The sequence below is a fragment of the Prorops nasuta genome, unplaced genomic scaffold (genome assembly GCF_024137725.1).
Source record: "Prorops nasuta isolate Cenicafe-Biocafe unplaced genomic scaffold, Cenicafe_Pnas_1.2 PNAS00017, whole genome shotgun sequence".
In the NCBI taxonomy this organism is placed as follows: domain Eukaryota; kingdom Metazoa; phylum Arthropoda; class Insecta; order Hymenoptera; family Bethylidae; genus Prorops; species Prorops nasuta.
In genome coordinates, this window is record NW_027116814.1 from 4,308,860 (window position 1) to 4,323,512 (window position 14,653).

Below are 14,653 nucleotides of genomic sequence, written 5' to 3' on the forward strand. Positions count from 1 at the left end.
GAAGATTCCATTAAAGAAGATTAAGGTATACAATTTTTTATGTGAAACTTTAAACTAGGGATAGGAGAATATTTACAATTTTATATTTAATAAAGTTTTTCAAAGGCACGACAAAGGAACACTAATACTTCTTTAAAAACCTATCAATAAGCTCAGATAATTAGTAATTTATATATCAATCACAAAGCTCAAAGTTTCAAAAGCATACAAATTTATTTTACAAAGAAAGCGTCATAAACATACTTTATTTAGAAAACTTCTATTATCTTTAAATACTATTTGCATAGTTAACTGTTACATTTATACATATATACTATATTATAAACCTTTAAATATTTATTAGCTGATGTGAGAATTTAATGTAAATACGCTGATGTTACACAATCAGAATCAGATACATTAAATCTTATAAATACGTACTTAACACACGATTTTAATCAATGAAATTAAATTTACAGCCACTGAGGTTAAAGTCTATCTTAAATCTTAAAGCACCAAATAATCTTTATGATACAAAATTTATGATATATTTTCATCTTCTTACATGTTCTATTTTATAAAGAAAATTACTTCCTTTCTCTAATCATCCAGGGTAATAATTTCCACGCTGTCATTTCCAAATTTCGGCGTATTTGTATTGGGTTTATTTCTTGACAAGTTGCTAATAGGTATAGATTCAGAAGTGGATGGCCTCACGCTATCAGACATTTTTTGAGGTACTATAGTCATTGCATTGAAATTCTTGCCAAATTCATTTTGTTTTATCGCTTTTTGCTGCGGAATAATTTCTAAATGAGAATGCTGCTGTAGCTGTGTAAGCATTGAGAGAGCTTCCGCAGAATTGTTTTGTGGATAAGTGCTTTGCAAAGGGGCCTCGACAGGCTTAGCTTTAGTAGACTTTTTATAAGTGGGATGCTTCACGCTGCATCCTTTCGTGTCAGATTGAGAAATGGAGCTAACCGATCTACCGCTTAAATCAGGAGGCATGTACGACGGTTGCAAACTGGAGGTTGGCAAATTTGACGTAGCCAAAGTAGAGTAGGGTAAACCCATTAAATTCTGATTACTCTGTGGCAGTGGTGTAATTGATTTGGATGGCTTCTTTACAGGTCGTTGAATGTTTTGCGTCTGGTAAGGTCTTTGCAAATTTTTCTTTGATAGCAGTTTATGTTGCAAGGAAGTACCACTTCTGGTAGGTGGTATGTTTATTGGCATTGTTGGTTTAATTGTCAAGGCTGGATTTATGTTATGCGCTGCTTGCGGAACGTTCACTGGCGATTGTACAGTATTTTTCAGTGGAGAATGCGACATTGAAGGATTGTGAGCTGGCTGAGGCTCAATCAAAGATTTGGCTACTCTGATCTGTGGCATTCCATGTGATTTGGACGAAGGTTGTTTTGCACCAGATTGTTGAACAATAGAAGACTTCAAAACAGATACTTGTGAGGGGGGCACAGACAAAACTGATTTTGGGGGACTTTGAGAGATTTGAAGCGATTTTGGAATGTGCATCGGTAATGATTCCACCTGAGAAACGGGCTTGGTAGATTTAATTTTGCAAGGCCCAGTTGTGCCAACAGGAGTTATAGATATGTTAGGCCTATCTTTGGTGATCGAAGTATTTGTGACAGGCACGGAGCTAGCTGAGGCTCTCGAAGTCGAGGCTTGATTCGCTTTGCTTATATTCAGCAGCTGTTGTACGGTTAAATTGTTAAAGTTAGACATATTTCCAAGATTGCTTGTATTACTGGACGTGCCGATAGCAGGTGCCGATGTGCTAATTGTAGGTGCATTAGTGATATTGGATACACTAGCTGCACCAGTATTCATACCAGTGGCAAGACTAGATAGCGGAGTGAAATTATTTTGGTACTGCCTGTAAATATCCTGATATTGGCCCATTTGACTCAAATAACCCATAGCACTCAATGATCCAAGAATGCCTCCTCCAAAACCTGAAGCCAATAAGGCTGATACCATGGCCGGGTCAACCAAAGGATTTGGTAAATAGGGATTTATCAGGTTTCTATTGGCAGACATCCCAAACATACTTGGCATGTTAGGCTTCCCGAGCTGATTCAACATGCTACTACCACTTTGTTGCATAGCGTGAAGATACTTATTTACATTAGGTGGCCTGCCTCTGGGTCTTCCGGTTGACGGTGTCGTCTTTTGATGTACTTTTCGGTTTTGCATGACTGCACTAGACGTTGGTGCAGCTTGTTGTGGCATCGTCACCTAAAAATACATTTTTTGTTATTACGAAGAAAGGTAATTTTATGGTAATTCTCTCATGCGTTTAAGGGTTATTCGGCATTTTTTTACTAATTCCTTAATCCTGTTTAAATGTTGCAAATGTATTCACTGAACTTAAAGTTTTTGATATGTGTAAAAAATCTAAGATCATCGACAAAATTATTCAGAAAAGAAAGCTCCAAACAAATTATTTTTAATATGTAGTCTTATGGGAATGATCACAAAATTACATCGTATTCATATATAAAAACATGGGTTGTTACAAAAAAGATATTTGTTTGTTTTTCACTTCTTTTACACAAGTAAAGCTAATATAAAAATTAAAACAAGTTATCGAACAATTGAGAAAGATATCGAAAAACGTGATTCAGTGTCCTTGCTAGTTACTCGTGCATAGGTACGCAAGCTTGTTTATCATTTAATAATGACCAACAATTTTTTCTTCATTTAAGAAAGAGTAGTCTTCGATGCATTTAGATACATAATAATAAATTTATCATAATAAATTGTAATTGACTCGTTTATAGAGCCTTCACTTGACACGGCACCAAATGCCGAACACTCCTTAAAAAATAATGAAGTTAAAAATACTAACTTGACTCGTGGTTACTACTAGGTTCGGTATAGCATTGGAGGTTCCAATGCCGCTAGTTGCAGCAATTTTACTTGCTGCTTTTTGTCGTTGACAATATTTAATGGCTATTTCCAAAATATTTCCTTCCATGTTCTGTAAAATAAATAATTAATCTCTTTTAATGATCAGAAAAATCTTTCCTTTTGAATTTCTTCATTGTAATTATCTAGTTCATTAATAAATTTATTTATTTAATTAGTTACTATAAGGTTCTCAAAAGTTCTTTTGATAATAAGACACGTGGAGGTGGAAAACGATAAGTTTTTGGAAAAATTTGCTATACAAAAGTTGTATGGCTTAAATTAATTCAACTACTAATTTTATAAGTTTGATCTTGTACGTCCTTTCGAAGAATATGCGTAGGCAGTCATCTTTAATGTCTTAAATAGAAACCTATAATTTTTAATGCGTATTAATCTAGCAGCTTAATTCAAAAGCTTTCTAAAACATCATGTAAATGTATCATTTGGATTAGGCGCGTATACAAAATATTTTTATTATAAGTTTTAAAAGATGAGCATTGGACCAAAGCGGTTTGCGCAACGTCTACCGTTAACTCTAATTTCAAGTCCAAATATCTAGAATTGATTTGAATGGAATAAAAGTACATTTACACACTATTATAGAAAGGTCCCTAGATCAATTACAAAATAACATCCAGCAAAAGATATATAATTTCTTTTAAAAAACTCAAAGTGATCTTCACATATCTTTCATAAGGACACAAGTGGTCAAATTTAAGAGGATGGAAGATGGATTAAGATAAGTCTCACAACTTTTGTATGAAAAATTTCTTCAAGAATTTATCATTTTTGAAATATTTTATCATTCGAAGACTCTCTGATAATCCTGTATATGTATAATTATAAGAGGTCTAAAAATAACATTTAAATATGGGAACTAATGATGTGTCCATCTGCTTTGTCAAGGATAAAATGCACAATTTGAATTTGGCAGTCCATTGTCAAGAGTTGAGAAGTTTATCTTGTCACATGACTTACTATTATGATAATGTAATCAATATAAATGTCACATTATGGATCGTAAAAAGTAATCTTATCTTAGTGTCAATAGGAATATATATACACACCTAAGTATGTCTAGAGAGATAGAAAACAGCTTTATAATGGTTGTTTTCCAATTATCCTAAAAATCGGCACAACCGGACACAAATATATAGTTTGCGTGACATGTAATATATCATTTATGTCTCATTGTATCAGTTTTCAAGCTAATTGGAAAACGGCCGATATAACGTATAAAAGAACATTTGGTAGACTTGTCGTTTAAATGAACGTTTCGTCATGAATCTGGAATTAATAGCTCCTCGGCTCACCTTATGCCCCGTATAGCTTTTATACGTATCGCACAATAAAGTAGCGAATAGTTGTATAGTTGGCTCCTTTCCCTGAAAAGCTTTCTGCACTTGCTGATATATCTTGCAAACATCATGCAGCAGTTGAGTTCTAGAATCGAATTTTATTAAGTTGACGCTTTCCGAAAGGAGATTCGGCGGCTCCATTGCTTGCACCCTGTTTCTTAGTGATTGCTGGCAGAGTGTTAACGCTTGGCAAGCTAACTGCTCCCTTTCCGAATCACGTAAATATTTCCTGTTAAAAAAAAAGAATAAAATAATTGATATTAATGGTTACACTTGAAACGGTATCTCAAACAATAAATTAAATCACAATTTCCTTGTTATTAAAACAAGGTAAATTTAAAATAATGATATAATCATAAAATTACAATATATTAAAATCGTTATCTTACTTATCTGGATCTGGTGTCTTTTGAAGATGATTACACAACTGCATTAGCATTCGACTGTCGTTAGTCTCTTTCAAAACTTGCATTAACAAAGTGACGCATCTTGACATGTGTGAAGCAAAACTGCCAGGTCTATCGATTTCTCTATTAGGAATGTGCCAAATACCCTGAAAAAATTTAAGATTCTTTTAATTGTGTATGATTGATATTTATTGAAAGAAGTAAAACAACTCTATTCGTTTATTGAATTGAATACTCCAAAGTCAAACACATTTAGACTTCTAGGTATTAGGCTAATGTCTTATGTTAAAGTTTTAAATTTATGAATCATTAAATTATCTGATAAATGCTAATAGCATAATTGAGTTGCTTTGGAGAAAAATCGAATGCATCCATTTTGATAAAAACGTGCATCTCAACAATGGTTATTGTTTAATTTGTTAAAATACATAATTATAAACCGAGAGCTTCTGAAGAGAATGAAATAATGAAATTTGCTTAATTCTATGTTGTTAAAAACTACATTGCTTATATGATGTATTTTAACTAATTAACCGACAGACACCACTTGTTTCACGTTTTCGTAAAAATAAATTTATTTGCATTTGCTCGAAAACTGCTCAATTGTCGTTTATATTGGATATCTGATATGACAATGCGTACGTTGATCTAATCAGGAACTGTTTTAATCACCGATTGCGCATTCGTCAATGCTATATTAACTGTTGCTAATCAGCTCTTTGTAGCTTTACCTCGTTTTCTACAATTATTTAAAATTTCTTTAACATAGCAAAGCTACTTTAACGATGGGCAACATGTCTGTGTTTTCTATACTGAGTGTCATTTTCTGCTTATATATGTACAGCTCAGGGTAATTATATACTTATATATTATTTGTTGTTTTCTCTCTTTCTCTCTGCCTAATACCAATATGAAGAAATTTAAACATTCACACAGAATCGTAGCACAAAGGCTAGATAAAGTTATAATAGACGTGGACGCTGGAGGAGATGATGCAATAGCAATATTATTGGCGCTCCAGTACGAAGCTCGTTTGCAAAATGGTTTCAAAGTAGTTGCCATTACCTGCACATATGGCAATACTTATGAACACAATGTTGAACAAAATGTATTGAAGACACTGACAATGGCCAATAGATCTGACGTAAGTAGTTCATCTTGATAATACTTGCATTGATTGTGAGAGAATTGGTTGAAACGTCATATTTTCTAGATTCCTGTTTATTCCGGAGCTCAAAAGCCATTATTAAGAACAGATGATCCTGGCGACTTTTTTGGCAAGGACGGATTTGGAGATTTTACATTTGACAGAAAAATTATTGCAAAGGTGAACACGTCAAGTCATGCCGCTGTTGCATTGTTAGATTGGGCAAAGCACAATCCAAGTACATATCCATAAACAGTTTAACATTATAAATGTTAAACGATTGAATGATATGAGAAAATAATTATTGATTTCAGATCAAATCACATTAATCTGTCTTGGCCCATTGACCAATATTGCCACAGCAATTGCACTTGATCCTGATTTCTTGAGCTATTTTAAAAGGGTCTATATTATGGGATCCAGCGTGAAAGGAGATGGAAACCAATCACCAAATGTTGAATTTAACTTTTCAAAAGATCCGCCTGCTAATTATATGGTTCTCAATTCGACAATGAAGAACCCAGTATTTCTCTTCCCTTGGGAAACTACCAGGGACAGTGCCATTACATTGGTAAGAGCAATTATTATGAAGATTAAAAAAATAGATTGTGTAGGCTTGCTCCCTCGATGAAACGGTGTTCTCTTGTAATAGGACTGGCGCAACAAAGTATTTGGACAGGAAGACTCGGAGTTGGTGCGCTTTATAAATAAAGTTGAAAGTGCTGAATTATCGAAAATTAGCGCTTGGACGCCGGCAGATGCTTTTACTGTTGCAGCTGTAATTTGGCCGGAGCTCATACTAAAGAGCATTCTCACTCATGTGGAAGCTGTAGCCTTTGGACAGGGTAGAGGATCCGTACTGGTGGATTATGCAAATATAACTGATTACAAGAGAAACGCTATAATTGGAGAAAGCTTTGACAGACATGCTTTTCAAAACAAGTTATTGTACTATTTTAAATAAAACATTTTGTCCTTTTTAACAAGGCACTACTAAAGCTTACTTATAATAATAAACTAATGATAACTTACATTGAAAAAATTGTTTTTCCTCCTATCCGCGTAGAGTCCTTGAAATTTGTGCTCAGGATAAAACATACAATTGTAGGTCTCTAGCAATAGTTCCTTGCATCTGGCCATATTCTTGGGATTCTTCTTATTAAAGTAGAAGTGTGACAACCGATAGAAAGACTTGTAATGCTCGGAAAATCGAAGAATGCATTGTTCCAAGCCAGCAAGACAATACGAAGTTAAAGCTGTTACTTCTTCGTCAGTCATAAAATCCTCTGAGAAGAATAATAATTTATTTGTTAATCTCCTAATACCAATATTCGCAATGAGTATATTTTTGCAAATAATATATGGCAATAATCAATAGGACAATATTATACGAAGAAGCACAATGATTATTTACCTTTAGTAATCTCAGCTTCTTTCTTCTTCTTTTCGTTATCACTCTCAGCCGATTCACTATCGGTATCGCTCGAGGTATCACTATCAGAGCTATCAGTACTACTGCTCGTTTCATCACTGCTGCTGGTGCTGGAATTATTAGTTTCCGTCGTTGTAGTAGTCTGTGTGGTCGTTGTGCTTTCTTGTGACCCACGTCTACTGTAAATTACTTCGTCCTTATTTAAGTGTACTTTCTTCTTATCCATCACCCTTTCCTTCATTTCCTTTTCCTGCATTGTTTCGTCAAATTCAATCATTAAATTATTTTGATAACTAAAGTATAACATAATACAGGTTGTCTTAAAAGTATAACAACGGGGACACACATGAATATCAATGAAAATGGTGATAAGATATCATTAAAAATTATTAAGAGAGATTTTCTCGTGTGTCTTGAAAAAGTGATCTCATTTTATTATACTTATATGACCTTGAAAAGTAATCCGAAGATCATAAGAAGGTCGTAGCAATGGATTTAAATGGAGAACACTACCCTTTAATGTATATCCTTCTAGCTTCTTCCTTTAAGAATTTTCGAGGAAACTTTATGATTTTATCATTTTATTCGGTCGTTCGCTAGATATATTGCGGTTTTAAATTGCTGACAGGCATTAGCTTGTTTGGCTGAAACAGTGTGTGTAACCATTGCATATACACATGCACTGTATCTACTTATAATTTCAACTAGAAAAAACCTTTGATACGACTCTCTTATGAGCTTTACAGTACTTTTAAGGCCCATGAAAAGATAATCAGAAGATACTATCTATTCTCTTTTAAAGTAACCGAGAAAGTATCTCGTTCGTTCTTTTTATTCTGTATTGTTTGTCTGTTTTTTAATCTTACCATTTTTATGATATTTAGACATTGTTTCCACCATTATTTGGGGCAACCCGCGCTCATCATACTATATAATACGTATACATGTGTAAAACAACAAACTTACAGAGTTTGGAAGATCTTCTTTTTGCAACCATTTTCCATCTGATTTTCTCGTATCTTCGTCGTCTTGCAAGGAATTTTGATTCTCCTGACTGATTTCCATAGCTTTCTTCATTAAAGCATCCATCAAGTCTTGCATGTTTTCGTTTTTCTCCGTTCCCATCTCATTTTTCTCAGGATCTACCATAGTTTTGGCAACATCCTTTAATGGAATCTTGCTCTCATAATTACTTCTAACTTCATCGTATTTTCTTTGGACAATTTTCGGCTCATCGCTCTCATCGCTATCTACCAGCATACAGTCATCGTTTATCCTCTCTTTCTGATTAACTATATCACAGACATTTGTAATTAAATCCTCTACTAGAGCCACTACGTCCTGCATTAGCTGCAAATGTGAGAAACAGCTTCCAAATTTAATTCTCTTGACCTCTGATTGCGACTGCATATCCTCGCTTACTAATCTCTTTCGGTTTTCCAGCTTTTCGTCAACTTTGGCCAAAGCCTTGCTATTCTTATCAATAATTTCTATCTCTTCGATACTATTCGATCTTTGGGAAATTTGCACCGCTCTCTTATCAGACTCATTTGCAGCCTCGGTATCCTTATTTTTCAAACTCTTATCGGTAGTCCCATCTTCTTTTTTCTTAGTATTCAGTTTAGGTCGATATCTTGTGAAGGGTCCCTCCGAGCAATTTTTCAAATGCCAATTAAATAATTGGCCCAATGATTTTTTCAATGATTTGCCATCGTGTTGCTCCAAATATTTTAAGATACTTGCATGAATGCGATAATGAACCTCCAAAGCCTCGATCGCGAGATTTTGAGGACAGCTATGACTGATCCTATGCGGATATTGCGCTCCATTTTCGTACAATAATGTACTAGCCTGCAGGAAGAGTCGTCAATTAATTGATTGATTGATTAAGAATTTCCAAAAACGTAATTAATTCATGTATGACCAACGAAGAATTAGACTTAACACAACACCTACCTTTGAGTAATAATCCAAAAATATTGGAGGGTCTTTGTTCTTTTTTTCCGCTATTTTACCAAGCATATATTGGTATAGCCATCGCTCGTCATGCATACCATCATCGATTCCTTGACAAGCAATGAAAATCCGATTGGCAGATTGAAAACAGTGATCGGCGATGTCCAGCATCTCCTCTTTCCTCGTTTCCAAAATTTCAAATCTCTCCATGCTCAGAGTATCCGTTTCTTGCTTTAAAGTACGCGAGCAGAACGAATGAACCATGTACACAAAATTTCCATATTCTGTCCAAATCACTGCGTGACCTGGCGATAGTTCAATTGCATGCTGATAACTGGACTGTGCAATTTTCGCTTTATTCAAAAATTTGTCTTCGCTTCTGTAAATAATAATAACAATAAAAAATAATAGAATTATTATTAGCAAAGTTCTAAACAATATATGTTTAATGATAAATTCTTACATGGACTTGTAGCTATTTAACCAGTTCTCTATTATTGTGCCCGTCGCCATTGCCAATCCAGCCCACGAGTTTAATCCAAGTGGATAGAGGCAGAGATCTAGTAAATAGTATTGACAGGCATATTGCCACTTATTATTTTTAAAATAAAAATCTCCAAGCAAATAGTAAATACTAGAAATATTTTGAGGAAGCAGTTTTTTGATAACAGGCATTTTCTCTCTCTCTCCCATAATATAAGCTATCATCTCGTTTGCCATTTGACTAGGATCACTTTCAGATGGCACAAGTTTGATTATTCTTTTGAACAATACTTCATTATCACTAGTTATGGATGCCTGCCGTGGGGATTGAAACTCAGGTAGAAGCTTTGGTTTGTAAAAATCAAATAATAATTGCGCTGCTTCCCACGATAATTCCATCTGAGGAACGCCGTGATCCTCCAAGTGTTTCGGTTTCGTTTTATTTGCTTTATTATTCGGATGGCCATATAAGCAATAAAAGATTTGTTCAAGATGTTTCGTTAATTTATTTTTAATCGGCATATATTGAGGCGTTTCTAATTTTGGGATGATCAGCTTCATTGTAAAAAAAAGTAGTTTCGCTTCGTTGTAACAACACCACGAATGTCTACCGATAAATTCGTGAGCCGTGAAGAGAATCATTATCGAAGGTGGTATACCATCATCTTCGTCATCTGACTCCGAATGATTCGAGTCCTGAGACTTATTTTTATCGTACATCTCAATCTTCGCTCTCTCCTTGTCCTCCTCGCTAAATATTATAAAGATTTACATTACCACCGAACAATATTTTCAATTGACTATACAATACACTTTGATAAAATTAATAACGAATCATACTTACTATTGTAAAATATAATGCAAAATTATCCATGGTAGAACAGTTTCTAGAGGCATTTCAACAGTAGTTTCCGATACATTTAACTGATGACAAACAAAGTGGACCAAATTTTGCACCAGTCTCGAGAGCCGAGATTCTGGCAAATATTTAACTGTATAAACATGACTAAATTAGCAAAATTTTCAGGAGTGACAAGAAATTATTATTCTACCATTTTTACACTTACCGACGAAGGCACTAACTTCAATTGTACAAGCTTCTAATTTTTCCAAAGCAGTTAAAATAGATTTTGTCCACTTTTTTTGCTCAGTTTCATCAGATGCATTTAAATAATTGTGCCAAGCTTCGTTCAGGCAAGCCTCTGCCCAAACATAGCACTCCTGTAAAAAAATATTAAAAGAATTAATGCGTTTTTCCAAATTAAAACCACTTTTACACGGTCTCTAAGAGGCTTACCTCATACTGCTGCAATCGCCATAAGCTATCAAGTAACATAAATAATTGCTCAACTCTATCGACCAGCTGTTCATTCGTATTAGAAACGATTTTGTTCTTTTGTTTTGAAAATTTGAAAGTATCTTGTAATATCAATGATAATTCCTTATATTTTTCCTCTTCATAAAAACTTTGAATTTCACCGAGTTTTTGTCCCCTGAAAGACAAACCAGTAAATAAATTGTAACCAATCGTTACACTTTACGAGATTTATTAAATTTACCTTTGAATAGATGTAAGCTTTTTTTGAACCAATTTCAGACTTATTTCAGAGTTGCACTTACAGTTAGGCAATTTAAGGCATACATTTTGGTTTTGATCTTCCAGCTCTTGTATACGGTATTGCAACTAAAAACCAAATAAATAATTGGAGCTACTAGAAAAAAAAAATAAATAAAGAAGACCAATGCTTACCAGTTCTAAAGTTTCAATAACTATATCAATGTCCGACTGACATAAAAAAAGATTAGCTTTAAGCCACAAAACCCTTAGTAACAGAAATATATTTTCTTTGCTAGTTAGATCTTTTCTGACACTCGTAAAAATGATATGGCCCAATTCTTCGGCCGGCATCCCAGTACTGAATTTATCCAATCTAAAAAATCAGATCGTGATACAAGTTTGAAATTTATTTATTCATACAATAATAAAACTTTTAATTTACGTACGTAGAGTTTGGCACAACATCTGGTTTATTACCCAACCATCGGTCCGTGTGTAATTCCCCAAATAATAAGGTCATTTCAGTATCTAATTTTAAGATAAGATCATCTTCATGTTCTTCGAATGGCGAAGGTCGTGGTATATGCTCTCTGAAATTAATTGATTTTCTCTTATTAGTATCTTTCTACTCTTCCTATATATAAATAAAAATGAAAATGTGTTCACCTAGTAAAAAGATAAGCCTGTAAGTAAATTGCAACCATTTCCTTAGGCCATTTCTGGTTCCACTTTGTACTTAAAATTTCTGTGAATTTTGCAATGATTATCATCAAATTACTTTTACTACTATGTTCATTAACAAATACTTCTACATCAGCATTTTCTAATTCTGTGTCAAAATATTTTTGTTGGTGGCTGCAATAAATTAGGTTTTTTTTTTAATACAAATTATATTATTTAACTGTTATGCTTAAGATAAATAATAAGGAAAAACTATTATAATTACTTGATTTCAGGAGAAGGAGACTTGGAGCTTTCAGAACTTTTCACGCATTCTCCATTATTGCTATTGTTCTGCTGATTTGCAAATAATTCATACAAATCCATTGTATCCATAGAATCCTCCATATTTTTCATCTGATCATCTTTAGTCAGCTTCACCGTATCGGGTCTATATTTAAAAGACGAATGTAAAAATATTTCTTATTAAAAATTTGTGCAGCATGTATTTCAAAAGCTACAAGATAAGAAAAAGTATACATACAAAAGATTGCTGGGAAATATTCTTCTGAGCGTTTCTTCCAATTGTACATCGTCTCTCTCAGCTTCCCTTCGATTTGAGCTTCTAACACGTGCGGATCTTCTATAACTCATATCACTCCATGCCCATTGTTTGAGAAAACATAAAGCACTCCTACGTCGTTTCTTTACTTTTTGTCCCTCATCCTTTCCTTCGGACTTTTCATTAGATTTTTCATCTATTTTCGATTCATTCTCTTTCTCCAACAGTTTTTCATAAGTTTTATCGTTAGATTTATCACTATCTCTATCGCTTCCCTTTTCAGTTTGAGCATTAATTTCATGCAAATCAGTCTCTCGAGCTTCTTTTTCAGCTTCCGATTCCACCCCCTCGAGATTTGCAAATTTTAATCGATCTGGTTCATCAAATCGTAAAAGATCCACATCCGAAATTTTTAAAGGATCCTCATCTTCTATTATTTGTATATCAGAGGAATCAGACTTTTTGTCATCTTCTACTTCAACTTCCATCGCAGAATCTAAGTCATTGGATATCTCATAACAATTATTTATCGCTTCGTCCATCCGCAATTTTACCGTACTTTCAGTTTCTTTATTGTCGGGATATTCCGAACAAACTCCATCCAATTTATTCTTAATAATTTCTTCTACTTCCATATCGTTCCCTCGAACATTATTTTCAGTCTTTGCATGAAACGTCGAATCTTCTCTCTCTACTGTGAGTCGTACTCGACTTACAAAATTTAAATTATTCTCCATGATATACCTATGCATATCTAACAAACTTTCACCAAGGTCAACCCATGTTAATCCTTTTATAGGCTTATTCAAAGGCAATTCTGGTAATGATTTATGAATGAATTCTGGTTTGCAAACTTCTGCCCATTTCTCTGCAATATCCTTAGCTTCTGCTATTAATTTTTCTCCCACAATATGATCAAACTCAGCATACAATGGAGGGTCCAACATCCAGTCATTGTTATATAATTTATAAGATTCTTCAAGACCTGGAATATCTTTGAATATCTTTTCTCTGAAAGCTAATCCCTTCACATAAGTGGGATCTCTCTCAAATGCCATAGATATATACAAAAGACAGTTCATATAATCAGGGACTGCGTATAAAATAGTTATAATACTATCTAAGCAAGGCCAATGATTTGGATTACATTTCAAGCCTTGTTTGAACGCTAAACAAGCTAATTCCAATTTGGATATCTTGACTGCCAATGTTCCTATTCTATACCATAACATAACATCGGAATCATCCAGATGAGCAGCCTCTAAATAATTATCAATAGCATCTTCATAATTCTCCAAATCTGCTTGTATGCCAGCCACATTTTTGTAGCATGAATATTTTAATGAGAGCATCGGCCTTGTTCTGGCATCTGGAACTTCCGGCTTAACCACCTCATCTAGCAATTGAGTTTCCAGAAGTTCTTGAAAAATTAACAAAGCTTTCTCTCGTTCATCTTCCCTTAGAAAGACTAAAGCATCATTGTATGCTGTTAATGCTACTTGCTCCTGTAACAAAATTTGTTGAAGTTAACAAATATTACATAAACTCCAACCAAGAATAAACAAGATTAGCAAACATTAGGGAATAGTTTGTATATTTTTGTAAATTATCAGTCATTGACAATATTTATGAAACTTTTAGGTTATGTTTTATTTACATAAATACAAAACACTCACTTGAACTTCTTTCGATGGTACATCCTCGTCCTCGCTTTCCTCATTTGGCTCCTCATTAAGCGCTGATATTTTAATCATTATCTTCCAATATTGTTAGCAGTACATGTGTATAATAGAAGAAAAACATGTACATATAAACGACCGGTTTTTCTCTGTAATTTTGTATATATATATAAGGTCTGTTGTTTTTCGCTCTACTATTGGACTTGCACAATTATGTTTTCTTACTCTAACTTATTGCATTAGTGCAGCAATGTAGCGAAAATGAACAAACCTTTATTTATGTATAAAATCCTAAGATGCTTCCTTCAATAAGGGCTATCTTGCTATCTATCTATGATTTATGATGAATACCATGACAGCAGACGGAGTGGCATGCCGTTCGGCGGCAGGCACTATACTATGCAGTGCTATGCAGTGTTGCCAGCTCTGCCATTTTGAATTATGGTACTATTGGCAACGGTGAATCGTATCTGATTGGCTCAGTCCTAGCTTAAAACC

At 34.1% G+C, this 14,653-nt stretch overlaps 2 protein-coding genes across 4 annotated transcripts; one reads left to right on the top strand and one right to left on the bottom strand.

Moving 5' to 3' along the window:
• Window positions 1–13: 13 nt before the first annotated feature.
• LOC136779671 (calcineurin-binding protein cabin-1-like) lies at window positions 14–14,536 on the bottom strand. The gene is made up of 20 exons (XM_066737383.1): window positions 14,427–14,536; window positions 14,153–14,304; window positions 12,459–13,981; window positions 12,201–12,365; window positions 11,921–12,109; window positions 11,701–11,844; window positions 11,447–11,627; window positions 11,256–11,380; window positions 10,994–11,189; window positions 10,764–10,917; window positions 10,541–10,688; window positions 9,677–10,447; window positions 9,214–9,592; window positions 8,224–9,108; window positions 7,240–7,507; window positions 6,858–7,111; window positions 4,661–4,824; window positions 4,227–4,500; window positions 2,852–2,983; window positions 14–2,238 (listed from the first exon to the last, which is right to left on the bottom strand). The coding sequence occupies exons 2-20, from the start codon at window positions 14,228–14,230 to the stop codon at window positions 580–582; spliced, it is 7,689 nt and encodes a 2,562-aa protein (XP_066593480.1). The 5' UTR covers window positions 14,231–14,304; window positions 14,427–14,536; the 3' UTR covers window positions 14–579.
• Window positions 4,326–6,847, top strand: LOC136779673 (pyrimidine-specific ribonucleoside hydrolase RihA-like). 3 transcript variants are annotated; one of them, XM_066737385.1, is made up of 6 exons: window positions 4,326–4,348; window positions 5,448–5,528; window positions 5,615–5,822; window positions 5,892–6,063; window positions 6,140–6,396; window positions 6,478–6,847. In XM_066737385.1, the coding sequence occupies exons 1-6, from the start codon at window positions 4,341–4,343 to the stop codon at window positions 6,787–6,789; spliced, it is 1,038 nt and encodes a 345-aa protein (XP_066593482.1). In that variant the 5' UTR covers window positions 4,326–4,340; the 3' UTR covers window positions 6,790–6,847. The 3 variants fall into 3 exon arrangements, with proteins under 3 accessions (XP_066593482.1, XP_066593485.1, XP_066593484.1); XM_066737388.1 differs by lacking the exon at window positions 4,326–4,348 and adding an exon at window positions 4,769–4,787; XM_066737387.1 differs by lacking the exon at window positions 4,326–4,348 and adding an exon at window positions 4,773–4,942.
• Window positions 14,537–14,653: the final 117 nt, after the last annotated feature.